The following is a 17,922-nucleotide window of genomic DNA, read 5'->3' as shown; positions in this document are numbered from 1 at the left end:
CTAATTCGGCCTGTGGGCCGAATATATATATATATAAATGGTTTTGACCTATAATTGATTCCTGTATATACACTCAGTCCGTGACATATTTTCGGTTTCTGTAAGAATAGCATACACTGAAACCTAGATTCGTCCTGCTCCATTTAAATGGAGGAGCGCCTTCAAAAGTGACTGCAGCCACCGTTGGTAGTTTCATAGCATTCAGCTTTAACAGTTTCATAGCAGCCGTGCTTACAGATGGTGAACTGTTGTTGTAATTTTTAACAGGCCTCATAGAAGAACATGTGACGAACGAAAAGTACTGGTGATCCCGATTACAGAGCCATGCTAATTTAGCAGCGAGCTAACAGCGAAAGCAAATAAGAGTGTGCTAGCAGAGAAAGAACAAATTCTGTAGTGTCGTTACAAAGTCATTTTCACTTAGCAGCGAGCGTAAGGTAACAGAGAAATAGCAAAGTGTCGTTACAGAGCCATGTAAATTTAGCAGCGAGCGTGAGCTAGCAGAGCTAACCAAATTCTTTGAGCGCTAACGCTGTTGCACTCTTACATACGCATACACTACCACCAACTTTTGGTCTCTTTCTGCAATGTGAGCTTTGATTCGCCCACGCTGCTCTTCTCTCACCACCTTTCGTGACGTGACCTACACATACATACATATGTACATACGTATACGCTCTTGTTCGGTCAGCAACTTTGGCTCGTTCCTTGCTGGAAGAGGAAGAAGCTTTGAGCCGACTACGCTGCTGCATTCTTATCACAGCTTTCTCAGTGCCCTCCGGCAGTCCCTCATTCAAGCGGTCATTAAAGTCGTGTTTGTAGTGGTGTGCCGCCGGCTTAATGCAACTCAAGTGAAAATACGCATAATAATTTTGTTCTTGTCGTTAGGCCACGAGGTCTTGAGATGTGTGTGCGTGTGTGATAAATAATTTGTTGAATATGTGGTTTTTTTTGTGTTTGTGTGTGGAAAACAACATTAAAACTCTACAACAAAAATAATATCAATGAAGCAAAAGCAACAACAACAACGTTCCAAAAGGAAACAGCAAATAATATTCCACGCTACAGCATTATAAAAACAGGTGAGTCTTTACTGTTTTTTTCGTATTTCATTTACATATATATTTTCTATAATTATAATAGATAAAATTTTCTATAATAAATAATTAATTACCTATATACATATGTATGTATTAATATTTAACATTTTACATTTTCCTGATATGTATGTATGTATTTGTTTTTGCTTTTGATAGGTCAGTTTTCACTGGTGTGAAAGCTAGTTGTTTTCCAGGTAATAGCTAAAAAATTCATCTCATGCAATTCTTAAGAGTGAGAACATAACCTAGGTTTTATTCGCTCTGCGTAGGCGGATGTACATACATACATACTTACATATATGTACATATACATGTGTTGATCACATCGGCTTGGCTGTATCCTTATGCTGATGAGGTCGTTGTCCTATCCTTTCCTTGTTGGCCTCGGTCAGAAACATTTGTCTGTGGGCAGCTTTGCTGATAATTTTACAATAATAATTGCCCTTTTTTGTATCAAAGAATGAACAGGGGGCTGTAGAGGGCAAGGAAAAGTTCGCTCGTGTGTTTGGATTTGCTCGGAGTTGATAATTTTGGGTAAATACGGATTGTCGATCGTTGATCTGGCGTTCCCGGAGGGTACTTTTAGCGGTTGAATTTGCTACAGATGCCCGACTATTCCCATCGATGGGAAAGCCTATGAACCTGAGCTACAGGAAGAAAGGCGGATTCCAGTCGTTTGCCAAATCTTTCTATACTACTGAAAAGGTAAACTACAATTTCTATCAAAGAACTCGAAGTAAAAACCAAAGAATATCATTTCCGATGATGGCTTTGTCCAAGGAAATCATCCGTTCCGTTTGGTCAGCACTACATAAAGTCAAATATTTCTATTCACTGATTTTATAATCAATCTAAATTCTTCTTTAGGCCTTGTATATCGAAATTTACAGTTTGATTTAAAATTTAAAAATGGCGCTCAGCGGCTTTCGGTTCTTGGCCAACTTCCAAAGATTTCAGCGGTTCAGCACGAAGGGTGGCAGCGGGCGGAGAGGCGACGAGGATGGTAAATCGAAGGCCGGCCAAAGAGATGCAAGTGTGACGGCTGATATCGGTGCCACCAATGCCAAATACGTGGAGCATTTGTTCTCAAAATGGCTGGAGGACGAATCCTCCATTCATGTGGTAAGTGTTGCCGACAAGATACAAACCTCTCTCTCACCTAACCCTTGATAACCCCCCCATCAGTCGTGGCAGAAATACTTTCGTGAAATGGTCAAGGGCAACTCTGAGGACCAGGTCCAGGGCAACACTGAAGACCCGGCCCAGCTGAACTCTGAGGACCCCGTCCCACTGGAACCTGACACTACTCCAAGCCCGGGGGCAATCAAGGATCTGGAAAAGGAAAAAACTGGTCGAGAAAGTGCGTATCATGCTTATTCTTATAAAACACTTGGCAGCCCCGATTCCCATTGCACAATATCCTTCATCAACTGAGCCAATTGGTTCTAATTCAGACAATCCTGTAGGCTCACTCATGACTGAAAAGGATTCAGTCGGCTCATCTATGCCCATGGACTATGTAGATCTTTTCCTTAAGCTGGAAAAGACCAAGGCCCCGCTCTCCATTGAAGTGCCAAGGCCTCAGGCGAAGTTGGATGGAGATGGGCCCACGACCACGGCCACGCCCACGTCATTGATTGATACAATCGACCCTCAGGGTGATATTTTAATAGGCACAACTGTTCTGAGTCCCTTCTTGGAGTCCAGCTCCAATAAGGACAATGATACCACAACACCAAAGTCCCCAACGCGAGAACTTCTGGGCAAAATATCGAAAAATGTCAAGGCAAAGGCCGACAGGGCCAAGAAAATAATGCAAAGGTCGCAGAGGCTGCCCAAGACGCTGCCCAATAAGAAGACGAAAATGTTAAAGACACAGAAACTGGAAGATGCACCGAAAAACACGAAGAGAAGGCTCAACATATTTAAGATGCAAGTTTCCGACGACAAAAAGGAGGCCGGAACGGAGAAGACTCTCTCAAAGTCCTCCGAAAATAAACCGATTTATCTGTACAAAGTGGGCTCCAGTGGCTCAGTGGACTATTTCAGGCCCATAACAGACCGCAGGTCATTGCAACAAACAACCCAAGACTGTGCCAAGGAGAAAAGTCCCCTGCCGGGCGGAAAACAAAAGGCAAAAAAATACGGCACTCGATTGAACAGAAAGGCTCCCCCCAATCACACGAATTTAGGGGCTTCAATGAGAATACAGAAAATCGTGTATAAAGCGGCAGATAAGCCGGGATCGAAATCCTCGGAGAAGAAGTCACGTGGCCAGAAACGCGCAGACAAGCCTGGCCCCGCCGTTAAGTACCGACAATTTTCAAAAAGATCAAACTTTGGCCACAAAAATAGGTCCGAAAAGAGACGAGACCCTGAAGACAAGTCGCCGGAGGACAGTCCGAGGCGAGAAAAGACCAATGAACCGATCCTGCGTCCTTTGTCGACCAGGCCAAGCCCTGACCGTAGTACTTTTAATCCGAATAAGTTCTGAGAAAGCGAGGGAGGCAGCTGTCAATGACCGATGCCGGTGCCGATGCTAGAACCAATCCAGAGGAGTAGCCTGCGAGCCGAGGAAATTCGAACTCAGGAACCTCAGTCCTAGCTCTTGTCATCAAATATGAACAGTTAGTTTAGAACTCCAGCAAATAAACAAGATTGTGTTTCAAAATTCAAAAATTCTTTCAAAATTGTGGAGCTCGGATAATTTTCGCCCGAGACCATGAATCAGTGGAGGCTCAGGAATACGATGCTGTTGAGATTTCCATTCAGGGTGCATGTTCCTCTGGACCGGAAATGGCTGAGACCTAGCTGCCCCGTCAGTCAGCTGAAGCTGAGCCATCGACAGCTGAAGACCGACAGCAGTTGCAATGCCCCGAAGGCCCCCGCCAAGAGCAAGGATTCGGACAGCTTGCTCAACGGAACTAATGCCATCTACATTGAGGAGCTGTACAGCAAATGGAAGGCCAATCCCAAGTCCGTGGACCCGGTAAGTGGGCTCTGAACAGACGGATGGGCGATGGTCCCACTGAATGGACTGTTCCTTTTCAGTCGTGGGATGCCTTCTTCAGCGGCAAGCCGCGCCTCGTGTCAACGAAACCCTCCGAAACGAGCAAGCGGAAGCATAGGCGTCCTCCGATGGAGTCGTCGTCGGCGAGAGTCAAATCTCGATCGGCGCTCTCGACCCGGGATATATCCACAACGAATCCGACCACTTCTGCCGCGGCGGCTGCCCCAGCCATGGACTGGAAGAACATCGATGACCATATGACGGTGCAGGCGATCATACGGGCCTATCAGACGCGCGGTCACTTGGCCGCCGATCTCGATCCGCTGGGCATTGTCCAGCCCCTCGGCACCACCTCTGTGGACGGCACCAAGCGGAATGCCACCGAAGCCGTGCTCCGCCAGCACTATTCTTATGTGTTCAGTAAGTGAGACGACGCAGATCCCCTTGCAGCCCCTAACCTCGAAGCCGTCCTTCTTTGCAGACGATCTCAACGCCGCTTTCAAGCTGCCATCGTCCACGCTGATTGGCGGCAACGAGCAGTTCCTGCCACTCAAGTAGGCTTCCCCTTCAGCAGCTCCAGCCACTCCACTCTCATTTCAACTGGTCTCCTTTCCTTCCCCCATAGAGAGATTCTGGACCGCTTGGAGCGCATTTACTGCGGCCACATCGGTGTGGAGTACATGCAGATCACGTCGCTGAACAAGACCAACTGGATACGAGAGCGCTTCGAGAAGCCTGGCGCCATCGAGTTCAGGCCCGACGAGAAGCGACTCATACTGGAGCGCCTGACGCGGTCTACCGGCTTTGAGAACTTTCTGGCCAAGAAGTTCACTTCGGAGAAGCGTTTCGGTCTCGAGGGGTGCGACATCATGATACCCATCCTCAAGGAGATAATCGATCGCTCCACCACTCTCGGCGTCGAGTCAGTAATGATAGGTTAGTCTTTTACTCGACTCTGTTCCCCTTAACTCTGCTCCTGACGCGTCCTGGTGGCGCTCTTTCGCAGGAATGGCGCATCGGGGGCGACTGAATGTGCTGGCCAACATTTGCCGCAAGCCCATATCCGATATCCTGGGACAGTTCCATGGCCTGAAGGCAACCGACTCGGGCTCGGGCGACGTCAAGTACCATCTGGGCCTGTACATGGAGCGCTTGAACCGTGTGACCAACAAGAACGTGCGCATCACGGTGGTGGCCAATCCGTCGCACTTGGAGTACGTGAATCCGGTGGTGCTTGGCAAGGCCCGGGCCGAGATGTACCAGCGCGGGGATACCACGGGCTGCAAGGTGCTGCCCATAATCATTCACGGCGACGCCTCTTTCTGCGGGCAGGGCGTTGTCTACGAGTCCTTGCACTTGTCGGACCTGCCCAACTACACCACCCACGGCACCATACACGTCGTGAGCAACAACCAGGTGGGCTTCACCACGGATCCGCGCTTCTCGCGCTCCTCCCGCTACTGCACGGACGTGGCCCGTGTGGTGAACGCCCCCATCTTCCACGTCAACTCCGATGATCCCGAGGCGTGCATCCATTGTGCCCGCGTCAGCACCGACTATCGGGCCAAATTCCACAAGGACGTGGTCATTGATATTGTCGGGTACCGTCGCAACGGCCATAATGAGGCCGACGAGCCCATGTTCACCCAGCCGCTGATGTACCAGCGCATCAGGAAGCTCAAGACCTGCATGACCCTCTATTCGGAGAAGCTGATCAAGGAGGGTGTGATAACGGCGGCCGACTACAAGGCCATGATAGAGAAGTACGACAAGATCTGCGAGGATGCGTGGCAGGAGTCCACGAAGCTGTCGACCATGAAGGTTTGATGGGCCGTCTCCTCCTCCGGTCGGAATATTCCGCCTAACAGCTCTTTGCCATTGCAGTACTCCTCCTGGATCGACTCTCCCTGGACGGCCTTCTTCCAGGGCCGCGACAGACTGAAAATGTGCCCCACGGGCGTCAGCCTGGACACCCTCAAGAACATTGGCGAGGTCTACTCGAGTCCGCCACCCAAGGAGCACAAGTTCGAGGTCCACAAGTAAGTCACCCTGCCAGTCCTGCCCTGCCCAAAGTCCATCCTTCTGGAACCACTCATCGCGATCTCTTCCAGGGGTATCCTGCGTATTCTGGCGCTGAGGAGAAAGCTGGTCGAGTCCAAGCTGGCCGACTGGTCGCTGGGGGAGGCGTTTGCCTTCGGCACGCTGGTAAAGGACGGTATACACGTGCGTCTCTCTGGGCAAGATGTGGAGCGAGGCACGTTCTCGCATCGACACCATGTGTTGCACCACCAGACCCGCGACAAGGTGCGCTACAACTCCATAGAGCACCTGTACCCCGACCAGGCGGAGTACTCGGTGTCCAACAGCTCCCTATCGGAGTGCGCGGTCCTGGGCTTCGAGCATGGCTACTCCATGGCCAACCCCAACTCGGTGGTGATCTGGGAGGGGCAGTTCGGGGACTTCTGCAACACCGCCCAGTGCATCATTGACACGTTCATCGCCAGCGGGGAGACCAAGTGGGTGCGGCAGTCCGGACTGGTGATGCTGCTGCCGCACAGCCTGGAGGGCATGGGCCCAGAGCACTCCTCTGGCCGCATCGAGCGCTTCCTGCAGATGAGCGACGACGATCCCGACGTCTTTCCGGACACCTGCGACTGTGACTTTGTGGCCCGCCAGCTGATGGATATCAACTGGATAGTGACCAATATCTCCACGCCGGCCAACATCTTCCACGCCCTGCGCCGCCAGGTGGCCATGGGCTTCCGCAAGCCCCTCATCAACTTCTCGCCGAAGTCCTTGCTCCGCCATCCACTCGCCCGCAGTCCGTTCCGCGACTTCAACGAGTGCAGCGAGTTCAAGCGCATCATCCCCGACAGCAAGACGGCCGAGAAGGCCGACTGCGTCACCAAGCTGGTCTTCTGCACTGGCAAGGTCTACTACGACCTTTTCAAGGAGCGCGAGGACCACGAGCAAGACGAAACGGTGGCTCTCGTTCGAATCGAACAGGTACCCTAGATCCAGATCATCTCTAGTGCATTTCCTCGGATACAGTGGTGTCTCCGTCTCCCCTTTACTTAGATCTGCCCCTTCCCGTACGATCTGATCATGAAGGAGATCGAACTGTACAAGTCAGCGGAGCTGATTTGGGTTCAGGAGGAGCACAAGAACCAGGGGTGCTGGTCCTACATACAGCCACGTTTCGACACGGCCCTGATCAAAAAGGAAAATGAAACGTGAGTCTGGAGAGGGTCTGATTGAAAGAACAGCATAGAACACAGACCCTGCGACACATAGAAATATCTCTCTCGCTCTCTCTCTCTCTCTCGAAATGGCAAGGTGCAATGTCAGGCCTTGGGCTACTGCTGCCCCACCGACTGGTGATTTAAATTCAGGTGCGATTATCGTTGACGCGCCTTCAAAGTGTCAATCGATTTCCCTCTCGCACGCCAGAGAGGGACGCCAACCAGAGATCCACAGATCCACAGTTCGGATCCGATCCGATCCGATCGGATCGGTTCAGTTGACACTTTCAAGATGGCGACGCACCGTCGCAGTGTGACGCCATCTGTGCCGCTTTCGAACCCTTGGTAGCACTGCTCTAACGCTAGCGCTGGCGCTGGCGCTGGCACTGGCGCATGCCAACACCAACAATTTGATGGTTTTCAGTCAATTGTTTCTCTGCTTCTGTTTGGGTAAATATCCTATAGGGGGCACACCGAATACACGTACCATTTATGTGTATTTATATACTTATATTCTACATAGATCAGCCATGTCCTTCCGTCTCTATCGGTCTATAAGGCATGCTATTAAATTTAATTACAACATTAACATCGGAGAAATATCTGCCTCGGTAAGAACCGTATCTATACCCCGTAAAAGCCTTCTTAGTTCCGCCTGCAGAGGGTACCTTTATCGTCGACACTCGAAAGCGGATTTTCTCTTTTGTTTTTTTTTGTTTTCTTTGAACAAATCGTGTGCCAAGCAGATTCTTGAAGGTTGTTCGTTCTGCCCTAAAGATTTATAGGTGTGCGACCTGATCTTGTAAACTTGGGAGAATATATTGAGGTTCGCCAGAAAGATAGAGAGTGAATGAGGGGTTGACCTCGCTAGAGTTCACAGATCGCCCCCACAACAGGGTCGAGGCTGGGGCACGGGATTGGGGGGGGGCTGGGGGCTGTCTCTCTGATACAATTAATTGTGCAGCACGCCCGCCATGCGAAGGCTCCAATAATATGTTTCAATTTGCTTTTTGCGTTGTTAGTAATTGGCCCGGTCGATCCGTCCGTCCGTACGTCCGTACGTCCGTCCGGCCTTGCTGCCAGATTTGCACTTTGAACAAATCGCGGACAGCCGATGTCGATGTTGGATTTCGCATTGTATAAAACTAGCGCAAGGAACTTGGCACAGTTTTTGTCGACGGCGGCGTTTGATACTAAAGCACGTCCACTGCCCCTGGCCAGAGATAGATAGATACATACCGTGGTGTAGTGGCTGCTGGCGTTGTCTGTTGAATTAACGATTGGCATTTCTTATGCGAGATCTCCGAGATCTCCCAGTGAGGTGCTCTGCTCGCACAATCCACATAAAACTTAATGTGCCGACATATACATAAGTAGTCAAATTCTAGTCGGATTCCGATTCCCATTCCCATTCCGATTCCGACACTGGTCCTGGTCCTGGTCTCCTAATAGCGCAAATGGCTCGCTAGATTTCTGCTCTGATTTATGGAAAACAATACTGCCTCCCCGAATAAAATAAACATGTGGATATATGTACTACTTGTATCCATATGATTTTATGTTTAAATATGTATCTTTCCGAGCAAAAGTACTTTTCTCTGCACTTGAAATCTTTGATGTCTCGGATGTTTTTGAGGCTTTCATGAGAATGTTTTCCTCCCAACCCATCCCAGCTATCTATCGCTCAAAATACGAGTCCGAGTAGTATGTTTGTATCGTATATATATAAGTACTACTCGTACTTGGGTTGCCAGCCCGAATCGAAAAATTGAATGAAAAATCGTGCTGGGGCGCACACTGCGAAAGGCCTCAGGAATGTAGCATATTTGCAGGTCTATATCTATTATATACTACTCGTATGAGGCATACCCTCACCCTCCTCCCTACACTTACATATCTATGTATATGAATGTACATATATGTACTATTTATGTGTGTTTATGGCTGGCTGGCATTTGCATGTTTTGTGAATTTCTTTGTTGTTTTTGTCAACGTAAATTAAAATCTCTTGTACAAAAGCCAGGCAATAATTATGAGAGATTTCTCTGTCGCAAATCGAAAAGCGAGAAATTCCGAAAGCGCCAAACGCCTTGACAATCAATTATGAGAAATGTCCGAGATCTTGAGGCAGAATGCTTAGCGCTTTCCCATCTGATTTCCCTTTTTGGGGATGCGAATGGGGATGCCAGTGGGGATGCAGGCCAATGCACAGTAAAATCCCGCCAAAGTTTTATTAATGGCACGCATCTTTGAGATCTTTCCGAGGGATATTCGGGGGATACATTCGAAGTGGACGCCCATAGAGTGGGTGGGCAAGGCCCCTAGTATGTGTCAGTGTTTATTTCTTTTGCGAACTGAGATACATACATATGTTTATGGAATTTATTGCCCCCCATCCCTGGTGGACCGGGGGAACGAACAAATATTTGGTAGCGCCTTCGGGGTTCTGTTTTCTTTTTTCATTCATCGCGATATTTCCTCTAATCGAGATCTATAAATAGTCGGAAAAACAGCAACAGTGGGGGATGGATATTTGCGAGGGCCAGGGGAAGCATCAATCGCCAAAATGGGAACCATTTCAAATAAACAGATTCATAAAATTTTTATGAGTAATTGGATTTGGAAATAGTTGTGTTGTTGTTGTTGTTTTTGTATTATTATGGATGATGATGATGATGATGATGATGGAGATAGCCAGGGGATGATGTAAATAGTTTGCAACGCGCATTTCTGAAATATTTTTCGGCTTTATTTAACATTAAATTGGTTTGTTTGTTTATAATTACACATAAGTACTTAAAATGTAGACTCTCCAAAGCGTTAAACGAAAGGAAACATCGAAATCGACTAGAACTCCAGTTGGTGGCTCCATCAACTGATCCTGGAATAATTTACACTCAAATTTTGGCCTTCTACTACTCGTGGCTGCGACTATCTTTAGGTTAACTAACGCTAATCTATTTACAGGAAGATTACACATACGACTAGCTAGAGACGAAAGACTATAACATAATTGAATGTCGAGTTGAGATCCTTAAAAAATCCTTCCTTGAATGAAAACAATTTTTTAATTCTACTCAAAGGCAAGACGAGACGATGGGGGGCGGACACTGGGTCACTGGGACACAGGGACACTGGGACACAGGGACACACAGTAGGACACTCACTCTACACCATATTCCATATGCTGTAGCTGGCCGCCCGTCGCTCCTCCTCGGCCACCTGCTCGTAGTCAATCTCCAGGTACTCCTTGTTGCCGAACCGCACCTTGCGGCCCGTGTACTTCTTGATGTAGCTGACGTGGGCGGCCACCTCCTTGCCCTCGATCTCCAGTTTGTACGAGATGCCCGTAATCCTGTCGAGGACTCGTCCGCGCTTCCAGCGCACTTGCGTCTTGCGAAAGCGCTCCGCGTAGAGCACCAGATCCCCGATCTTGTATTCGCGCACGTGCAGGCAGGACTTCAGGGGCTTGGCCGGCACTGGCTCCTGCTCCTGCTCCTGGTCCGGCTGCTGCTTGTCGTCCTCGTCGTCGGTCACATAGGCGATGGCCTTCTCGATGGTCTCGATCTCGGGCTCCTTGGGCTCCTCCGGCTCCGGCTGGATGAAGAATGTGTCGCTGATGGAGAGGCGTCGCTTCTGCCGCTTGATGATCACCTTCTTTTTGATCTTGCGCGGCTTCTTTGGCGGGGGAGTGGGCGGCTCTGCCTCAAGCTCTGGCTCCGGCTCCGGCTCCGGCTCTGGCTCGGGTTCGATTTGGTCGATCTCCCCGCTTGGAGCTTCTCCTTCGGCCTTCACATTTTCCTGTTCCGGCAGGGCGACAGGCGCCGGCTCGAGTTGGCCCTGCTTGACCTGCTTCTTGGGTGGCGTTAGCTTGTTGATTCTCGAGGAGAGCTCGCTGATCTTGTTCTTGTCGCGGAGTATGTTGCTCAGCTTTCTGGTGTCCTGGGGCTCCTCCTTGTCCTTCTCCCGCGCTTTGTCTATGGAATTCTTGCGCACCAGCTTCTTGAGGTGCGGCGCAGACTTCTTCTTGATGACGGACAGGTGATCCGACTTGTCCTTGTCCCCATCGTGCGGCTGCTCGACGGTCTCGATCTTCACGGGCTGCACCGGGCCCGCAAGTACTTTCAGCTCCGGCATGGTGGCAAGACTGTTGCCAGTATGCGCCTGTGCGTTGTCTTTTGTAGCTTCCCCGGATTGGCTCTGCTGTGGCTGCAGCTGCGGCTCTGGTTGTTGCTGTAACGATGACTCTTCGTGCGGCACTTCGCTCAATGTCGCTGCTATTTGTGGCGCTGACTGGTCGACGACGGAGGCGGCACTGGCGGCACTGGCGGCGCCTTCAATGTCAGCAGCGATGGCCACCTGTTGGGGCGTTGCTTCCACCTGCGTCTCGAAAGGAATGGCAATCTCCGGTACAACTGCCGACTGATTAATGGGTTCTTTGGACTCGCTTAATGAGCTGATAATTGCAGGCACTGTCGCTGCTGGGTCTGGGCTGCTCGTGGGCGGGGATGTGGCTGTGGATGTGGCTGTGGATGTGGCTGTGGATGTGGCTGCGGATGCACTTGATGCCGGCACCACCAGCACCGTCTCGCCTACCAACTCCGCTAGTTTCAGGCTTGCGCGTCTGCCTCGTCCGCTGGCTGGCGCTTGATTGGCAATCGCAGGGGCAGCAGCCTCATCGATCTGCAATCGTTTTGGCTGGGCCTTTGCAGCTTCTGCTTCTGTTGCAGTGGCACTTGTCGCTGGTCTCGTCGCCGCTTCATCTCCTTGGCGGCTTTTGGCAGCCGATTTCGTTTCGCTTTTAGCTGCCACCGCATTGACCTCTGCCGTCGCCAATTGTTCACTTTTTGCTATAGCCAGGGGTTCTGGCTTGACCGCTGTCTCCTCGGCTATAGAGTCCGCCGTGCCCGTTGCCGCCTCCTTCTGATTGCCGGAAGTTAATGGCGCTGCTGCTGCTGCTGCAATGCTGCTCATTAATTTCTGCTTCTTCTTGCGCTTGACAATCGCCTCCGAGTCGGAGGGTCGCCTTTGTGCGATGAGTGCATCGATCTGCTCGACTGCCGGCTCGATCTTGATCTTGGATGGCTCCACCGCTGCAATTGAGGCGCGTCGGGGATTCACCTTTGCCTTTACCACGACTTTCCTTTTGACGGTCTTGACGGTCTTGACGCTCGCTGGCGCATCCAAATTGGCCGCTGGCTGCGTGGCTGACTCATTTGGCAGTGCGATTGCGGTTGGCGTTGGCTCTTCTGTTGGTTTTTGTGCGGGTTCCGCTGGTGTCGGGGTCTCCTCTGGGGTGGCGGACGCTCTGGGAGATTGCTTAGGTTCTTTCACGGACTTTGCCCTCAGTTCACTTTGCACTTTGGCCAGGAAGTCCATTTTGGCCTGGGCTTTGCTCTTCTCTGGCACTTTCGCCTTGGATGGCTCTCCATTGACCGGCGGTGGCTCCGAAGAGGCAGCTGAAGCTTTCAGGCCTTCATCTTGGGGTTTGGTTGCAGGTTCCTCAGTTTTTGTTGACTTGATCTCCGTTGAATTTTCTTGGCTTTCGGCGGTTTTTGGCTCATCCTTTTGCTCTTTGAGATCTCTGGCAGGTTTCGGTTCATGATTCTCCCTGACGTCTTCTTTAGTGGCTTCCTTTTCCTGCTCCTGCTGCTTCTCCTTCTCCTCCTCTGCCTCGTCAAAGTAGCTGCGACGTCGCACCTTGCTCACAAAACGGAATGTCACCGGAGGAGTACCTGCTGCTGTTCCTGCTGCTCCACTATCGCTCTCAGCTGCTGGTTTGGGTGACGGTGACGCTGGTGGCCCCAGCCACTTCTCGCCGGCGGCCTCCGCCTCGCTCTCGGTGCTGTACTGCTTGAGAACGCCCTTGACCTCACTGAGCGCTCCCGATATGCGGGCCTTGAGCTTGTTCAGCCGCTCGATGACATCCTCGGGCTTCTCCTCCACCGAGTCCTGCGAGCGCATGCGCCGCTGTCGACGCAGACGCGTCCGCTCTGGCAGCACTGACTCGGGGTCTATGGAGATGTCGTCGCGGCTGGCGGAGCTGCGCTTCAGCTGTTCACCCAGCAGGAGGGGTGTGATGGGGGCAGGCACTGCATCCGCATTGCGTAGACGACTGGTCGGCTGATGGAAGCGACTTGTGGGCGGGGCTGCCAGTGTAGGAACTCCTGGTATTGGAGTGCTGCTCAGGGGGGTGCTGCTCAGGACGGTGGTGGGGAGACGTCTGCTTGGCAGTGTTGCAGTGGATGCAGTCTTCAGTTCGTACTTCATCTCGCTGCTGGCATTGACAGGGCTACCGCTGCTGTTGTTGCTACCGCTGCTGTTGTTGTTGTTGTCATCCACCTCGGTGGGCTGATCGACTTGGTCGAGATAAACGTCGGCAACGACGATTGTTTCACTGTCCCGATCCTCGCTCACTTTGCTCACAGTCATGTCCGCACTCTGCTCCACTCCCACTCCCGCTTCTGGCTCTGCCTCTGTCTCTATCTCTGCCTCTGCCTCTGCCTGTGGCTCAGCTGCGCTCCAAAGGTTGCCCGTTGTGGTGGGTTCGCACAGGAACTCGATTGCGTCGGTCAGCAGATCAATCAGCTCAAAGTCGAGCTGCGGTGGCGCTGCGGTGCGGCTGGCGACGGCACCCTCTGCGAGGAAAGCGCGAACGGAACTCTTCAGTAGTTCTATATTTGGACGCGTTACTGTCTCTGGCCCGGCACTGGGACTGCGACTGCGACTGCCCAATGATCCGTGCTCCGATTGAACGTGACTGCTGGCGCCGTCGATTAGACGAATATGAGTCGGAATTCGGATCTGATTCGGATCGTCCACTTGCTTTGGCGACGTTTCGCGCGCGTCTGAGAGATCGACGGGCAGCTGCCGCCGCAGCCGCTGCTGCTGCTGCTGCCGCTGGTGGTTGCTGTGGCTGCTGGCGCTGGTGGAGGCAGCCGTCGCCTCATGCCCATTCCCATCTATTGTTTGCTCCCCGGCTAAACATATTGACTGCTGCCTCTGCCTCTGCCTCTGCTGTGGTGGCTGCTGCTCTTCATGTGCTAAATTGTTGCTCCCCTCTTTAGTCATATTTAGCTCATTATGATCTTCGGCCCGCCCATGCTCCATCTCCGCCTCCGCCTCCCCAAAGACCTTCTCTAATTTGCTTTGCTCGCATATTTCGTGTTTATTTTTGGGCACATCCACATCCATGGCGTAGTCGCCGTCGCCGTCGCCGTCGCTGTCGTTGTGGTCGTGTCGCTGGCCGAAGGCGTCATTAAAATTTTCCGCCTGTTGATGCTCGATTTCCTTCTGCTCGCCAACACCTTCGGCATCGGCATCGGGCACGTTCAAGTTTAATGTTGCTGCTGCTGCTGTCTCCCCCGGCCGACGCCCATGAGGTTCGAGTTCATTATCAAACACCTTATGTACATCATCATCATCATCATTTGTGGCGTTCACGGAGACAGCAGCGGCGGCGGCAGCGGAGGCGGCAGCGGCAGCACCTTCTCCGCCTGTCCACTGCGGATCCGTGTCTATTTTGGGGATTGTGTCGCGGCTCATCTGCGTCATTGTTGTTGTTGGTGGTGGTGTGGGCACCACATCCGTTGGCCACGACAGCATCTTTATCCCACCGCTTGGATCTCCATGCCCCCCGCCGTCGCCCTGGCCATTGACCATCGTTCGATGATGATTGGGAAAGCTAACAAATCGTTTTTTAATTATGGGAAATTCTTGGGGCGCCTTCGCCGCGGGTGGCACCCGCATCTGCCCCCGTCGAGTCATCGCTGTGGTTGTGGTCATGGCTGCTTGCCGAATTGCAGAACTGTCATTCCTCTTCGGTATTTGGCCCAGTTCGGGAAAGGTGAGAGTGATCGAGGCGTCAGGCACCTGAGATCGGATGGGAAATCTCTTGAATTCCTCCGAAACGGAAAGGCTGGGAGCAGCCGCTCCCCGGGAGAGACGCAAGGGAAAGCAGCGCCGTTTCACCTGGTAAACATTTCTTTGCATGGGAAACTTTTGAGCGTCTGCTGGGTGCACATATTGTTTGTATATTCCTCTTGGTGGCGTGTTCTTTTTGGCATTTTGGTGGCACTGACACTGACGGCGCTGCTCTGACTGATTCGGTGGGAACCGCGAACGCGTGACCCATCGGCACAGCGGAAACTGCAGGCCAGCGCTTGGCACTTCCGGCGGCGGCCCCATTGGCAGCATGGATGACTCAGTCTTTTGATTTATGATGCCATCACCGAGCCTCGGAGAATTATTAGTAGCAGCTGCCACTGCCATGGCGGATGGCGGTTTCCCGGCCCCAAGGCCGCTGATCGGTGACATTGCTGGCTGGGATGCGATGCCCTGTCCTGTTGACCTATTTTCCACGTGGCGCGGTCTCGTGCAACGCGGTCAACTCAAATCGATGCACTGCACTGCACTCAACACGTTGCAAGCGAAACTGTCGCAATGCAATCTTTCAACAGCACATAGAGCAGCCGAATTCGAATCCGATTCAGATTCCTATTTTTTGTGGCTGCTTTGCATTGCCCGACGCTGGCAATCGCCAAATCAATGATCAGATCGGACAACAAACTGCGCGTATGGGATATTCCTCTTAATCGAAGCATAGATGCTGTACAATACACATCCAAAAGATTTTGTATTGAGAAGGGAATTCCTGCCGGAAGGCAGGAAACACAGAACTCCAATTCTCGATGCTGACCATAATTCAAAATATATCCCCCCCACGGTACACTGCAGGGTATGGGACAATGTTTATAAATCGTGTAAGAACAATATAACAATGGTCAAGAGAGGTGGCGCGCGTGTCTCTTCATTATATACTTGCCCACGGTATTCGGCTATACATATATACATACATATGTATGTACCATATGCCAGGCGATTATATACATAGACTAAATAAATGTGTCGGCTTGCCAAATGGCTTGCTTTTTTGCAGGCCACAAAAAAGACCAGCACGAACCGAACGGGCTAGACGCTGAAGAGGACGAATAAAAATCAGCTCGCGTCGCCCAGCGCCAATGCTATTGTTTAAATAGACCTACCTCCCTATAGACTACATAGCAGGCACGCTGGGTAGGAGGAATATTCGGGTGTCGCGTCCGCTCTGCGACATTTGCCAAATTGTGTGCCGGTTGCTGTGGGGCGAGCGAAACACAGCTTAGAGGGAGACGGCAGAGGCCGAGCGAAGCATGCATTAGAAAGAGAGAGTAGAGATGGAGAGAGACAGTAGAGAGCACACAACTTGAGACATATGTAATGGGCGCCTTGTAATGAACTCTTTAATCGCCCATCCGCAGCCGCTGCATATCCTATATTGGACGCAAGCCCAACTCCGCTCCGGCCACGGGCAACAAAGTGCAGTTCAAAACAGAGTACAAGGCATTCATGACCGCCCTCTTTGGCGAGATGACCGAAGCGAACAAGCAGCGCATCGAGCGCATAGTCAAGGATCAGCAGGCGAAGGCTAAGGCTGCCACCAAAGCGGGAAAAGCCGAGTTGGATGCTGCCACAAAGAGATCGGAGCACTCCTTAAAACACGGAAAAGTGCCGAAACCGGGTAAGGGTGCACCATCGAAGGATGCTCCGCCGAAGGGTGCAGCCGGCAAGCCAGACGGAAAGCCCAAGGACCCAAAGAAGAAGTGAATCTCTGCTGTTGGGGCTTGCACAAACTTTTTGGTATAATACAAATTTAAAACCATTTTTTTTTTCTATGTATTATCAAAATACTGAAAGAATATATATACAAATTTATTTGCAATATCTATAAAATAAGAGGGTGGAGGGCACTTAGCGGTACTTGGGTGTGCTGTTATTATTTCAAGAAGTTGGGGTTCTGATCCATTCGACGTTGAAAGTTTGCGTACCAGTTTTTCACCACGTAGAAAGGCACAAAGGACTCGGTCGCGGCAGGCGGGATGTCTTGTGGGGAGACACAATAGCTGGAGACGTAATTGAAGAAGTTCTCCACCATGCGCTGGCCGAAGTGCTTATTATCGTTGGCGTTGGACTGCAACGGTAGATCCGTAGGTTAGTTATGGAGCTTACATTCACAATTCAATCAGTGGTGCTTACCACTGCAGGAGTTTGCTGCGCCACCGCCAGCTCCGGCTCTATGCTGATGCCGATCTGCGCTATGTGTGAGATCTCCTGGGTGCCGAAGACCATGCCGTTCGCCTGCGTCCCCAGCTCGTGGCCCTTCTTCAGCTGGGCTATCTTGAATATCGCCGAGGGTTTGTTGTTGCCTATGTGGCCCAAGTACTGCCAGGTGGGAGCCGCACACGCGTCTGGCCAACTGAAATATATGGCCGCCGAGGTGCCTATAGGTAGCGGAGTGGTGCCCGTCAAGAAGACGACTATGTAATTAACAGACTCGATGTCCGGCACATTTATGAGCAACTTGTTCTCAGCCACGGGCACAAAATCTGTCTGTGGCAGGCGTCCTGTGATTATCAAAGCAAACATTTTCCTTCAACCGGGCGGAATTTTCGAGAATGCACCACAAGCCGCTTGTGTGCAGCGCTTGAAATGAGCTGGTTCCAGATGAAAATTATGTTGAGTCGCGTAATGT

At 51.3% G+C, this 17,922-nt stretch overlaps 4 protein-coding genes across 7 annotated transcripts; 2 read left to right on the top strand and 2 right to left on the bottom strand.

Annotated features, from left to right (window-relative positions):
• The first annotated feature begins 1,923 nt into the window (after positions 1-1,923).
• On the top strand, positions 1,924-3,771 carry LOC26533942 (uncharacterized). Of its 2 annotated transcripts, none has more exons than XM_015188340.2 (3): positions 1,924-2,222; positions 2,286-2,460; positions 2,555-3,771. In XM_015188340.2, the coding sequence occupies exons 1-3, from the start codon at positions 2,010-2,012 to the stop codon at positions 3,592-3,594; spliced, it is 1,428 nt and encodes a 475-aa protein (XP_015043826.2). In that variant the 5' UTR covers positions 1,924-2,009; the 3' UTR covers positions 3,595-3,771. The 2 variants fall into 2 exon arrangements, with proteins under 2 accessions (XP_015043826.2, XP_015043827.2); XM_015188341.2 differs by having other exon boundaries at positions 1,929-2,222; positions 2,567-3,771.
• LOC4812389 (2-oxoglutarate dehydrogenase, mitochondrial) lies at positions 3,628-17,105 on the top strand. Of its 3 annotated transcripts, none has more exons than XM_033385252.1 (9): positions 3,628-4,089; positions 4,152-4,530; positions 4,592-4,664; positions 4,736-5,046; positions 5,117-5,931; positions 5,995-6,149; positions 6,222-7,116; positions 7,189-7,343; positions 7,447-7,935. In XM_033385252.1, the coding sequence occupies exons 1-9, from the start codon at positions 3,823-3,825 to the stop codon at positions 7,667-7,669; spliced, it is 3,273 nt and encodes a 1,090-aa protein (XP_033241143.1). In that variant the 5' UTR covers positions 3,628-3,822; the 3' UTR covers positions 7,670-7,935. The 3 variants fall into 3 exon arrangements, with proteins under 3 accessions (XP_033241143.1, XP_001352761.3, XP_015043828.1); XM_001352725.4 differs by lacking the exon at positions 7,447-7,935 and adding an exon at positions 16,652-17,105 and having other exon boundaries at positions 3,631-4,089; XM_015188342.2 differs by lacking the exons at positions 3,628-4,089; positions 4,592-4,664; positions 7,447-7,935 and adding an exon at positions 16,652-17,105 and having other exon boundaries at positions 4,423-4,530.
• LOC6900116 (platelet binding protein GspB) lies at positions 10,080-15,788 on the bottom strand. The gene has a single exon (XM_033385248.1). It carries the CDS (start codon positions 15,666-15,668, stop codon positions 10,521-10,523), a length of 5,148 nt encoding a protein of 1,715 aa, XP_033241139.1. The 5' UTR covers positions 15,669-15,788; the 3' UTR covers positions 10,080-10,520.
• Positions 17,082-17,848, bottom strand: LOC4812041 (protein OPI10 homolog). The gene is made up of 2 exons (XM_001352726.4): positions 17,427-17,848; positions 17,082-17,361 (listed from the first exon to the last, which is right to left on the bottom strand). The coding sequence occupies exons 1-2, from the start codon at positions 17,814-17,816 to the stop codon at positions 17,167-17,169; spliced, it is 585 nt and encodes a 194-aa protein (XP_001352762.2). The 5' UTR covers positions 17,817-17,848; the 3' UTR covers positions 17,082-17,166.
• Between the last annotated feature and the right edge of the window lie 74 nt (positions 17,849-17,922).

Source organism: Drosophila pseudoobscura, chromosome X (assembly GCF_009870125.1).
Source record: "Drosophila pseudoobscura strain MV-25-SWS-2005 chromosome X, UCI_Dpse_MV25, whole genome shotgun sequence".
NCBI classification, from domain to species: Eukaryota; Metazoa; Arthropoda; class Insecta; order Diptera; family Drosophilidae; genus Drosophila; species Drosophila pseudoobscura.
Note: the sequence above shows the minus strand (reverse complement) of the source record. Positions and strands in the feature narration are given on the sequence as shown.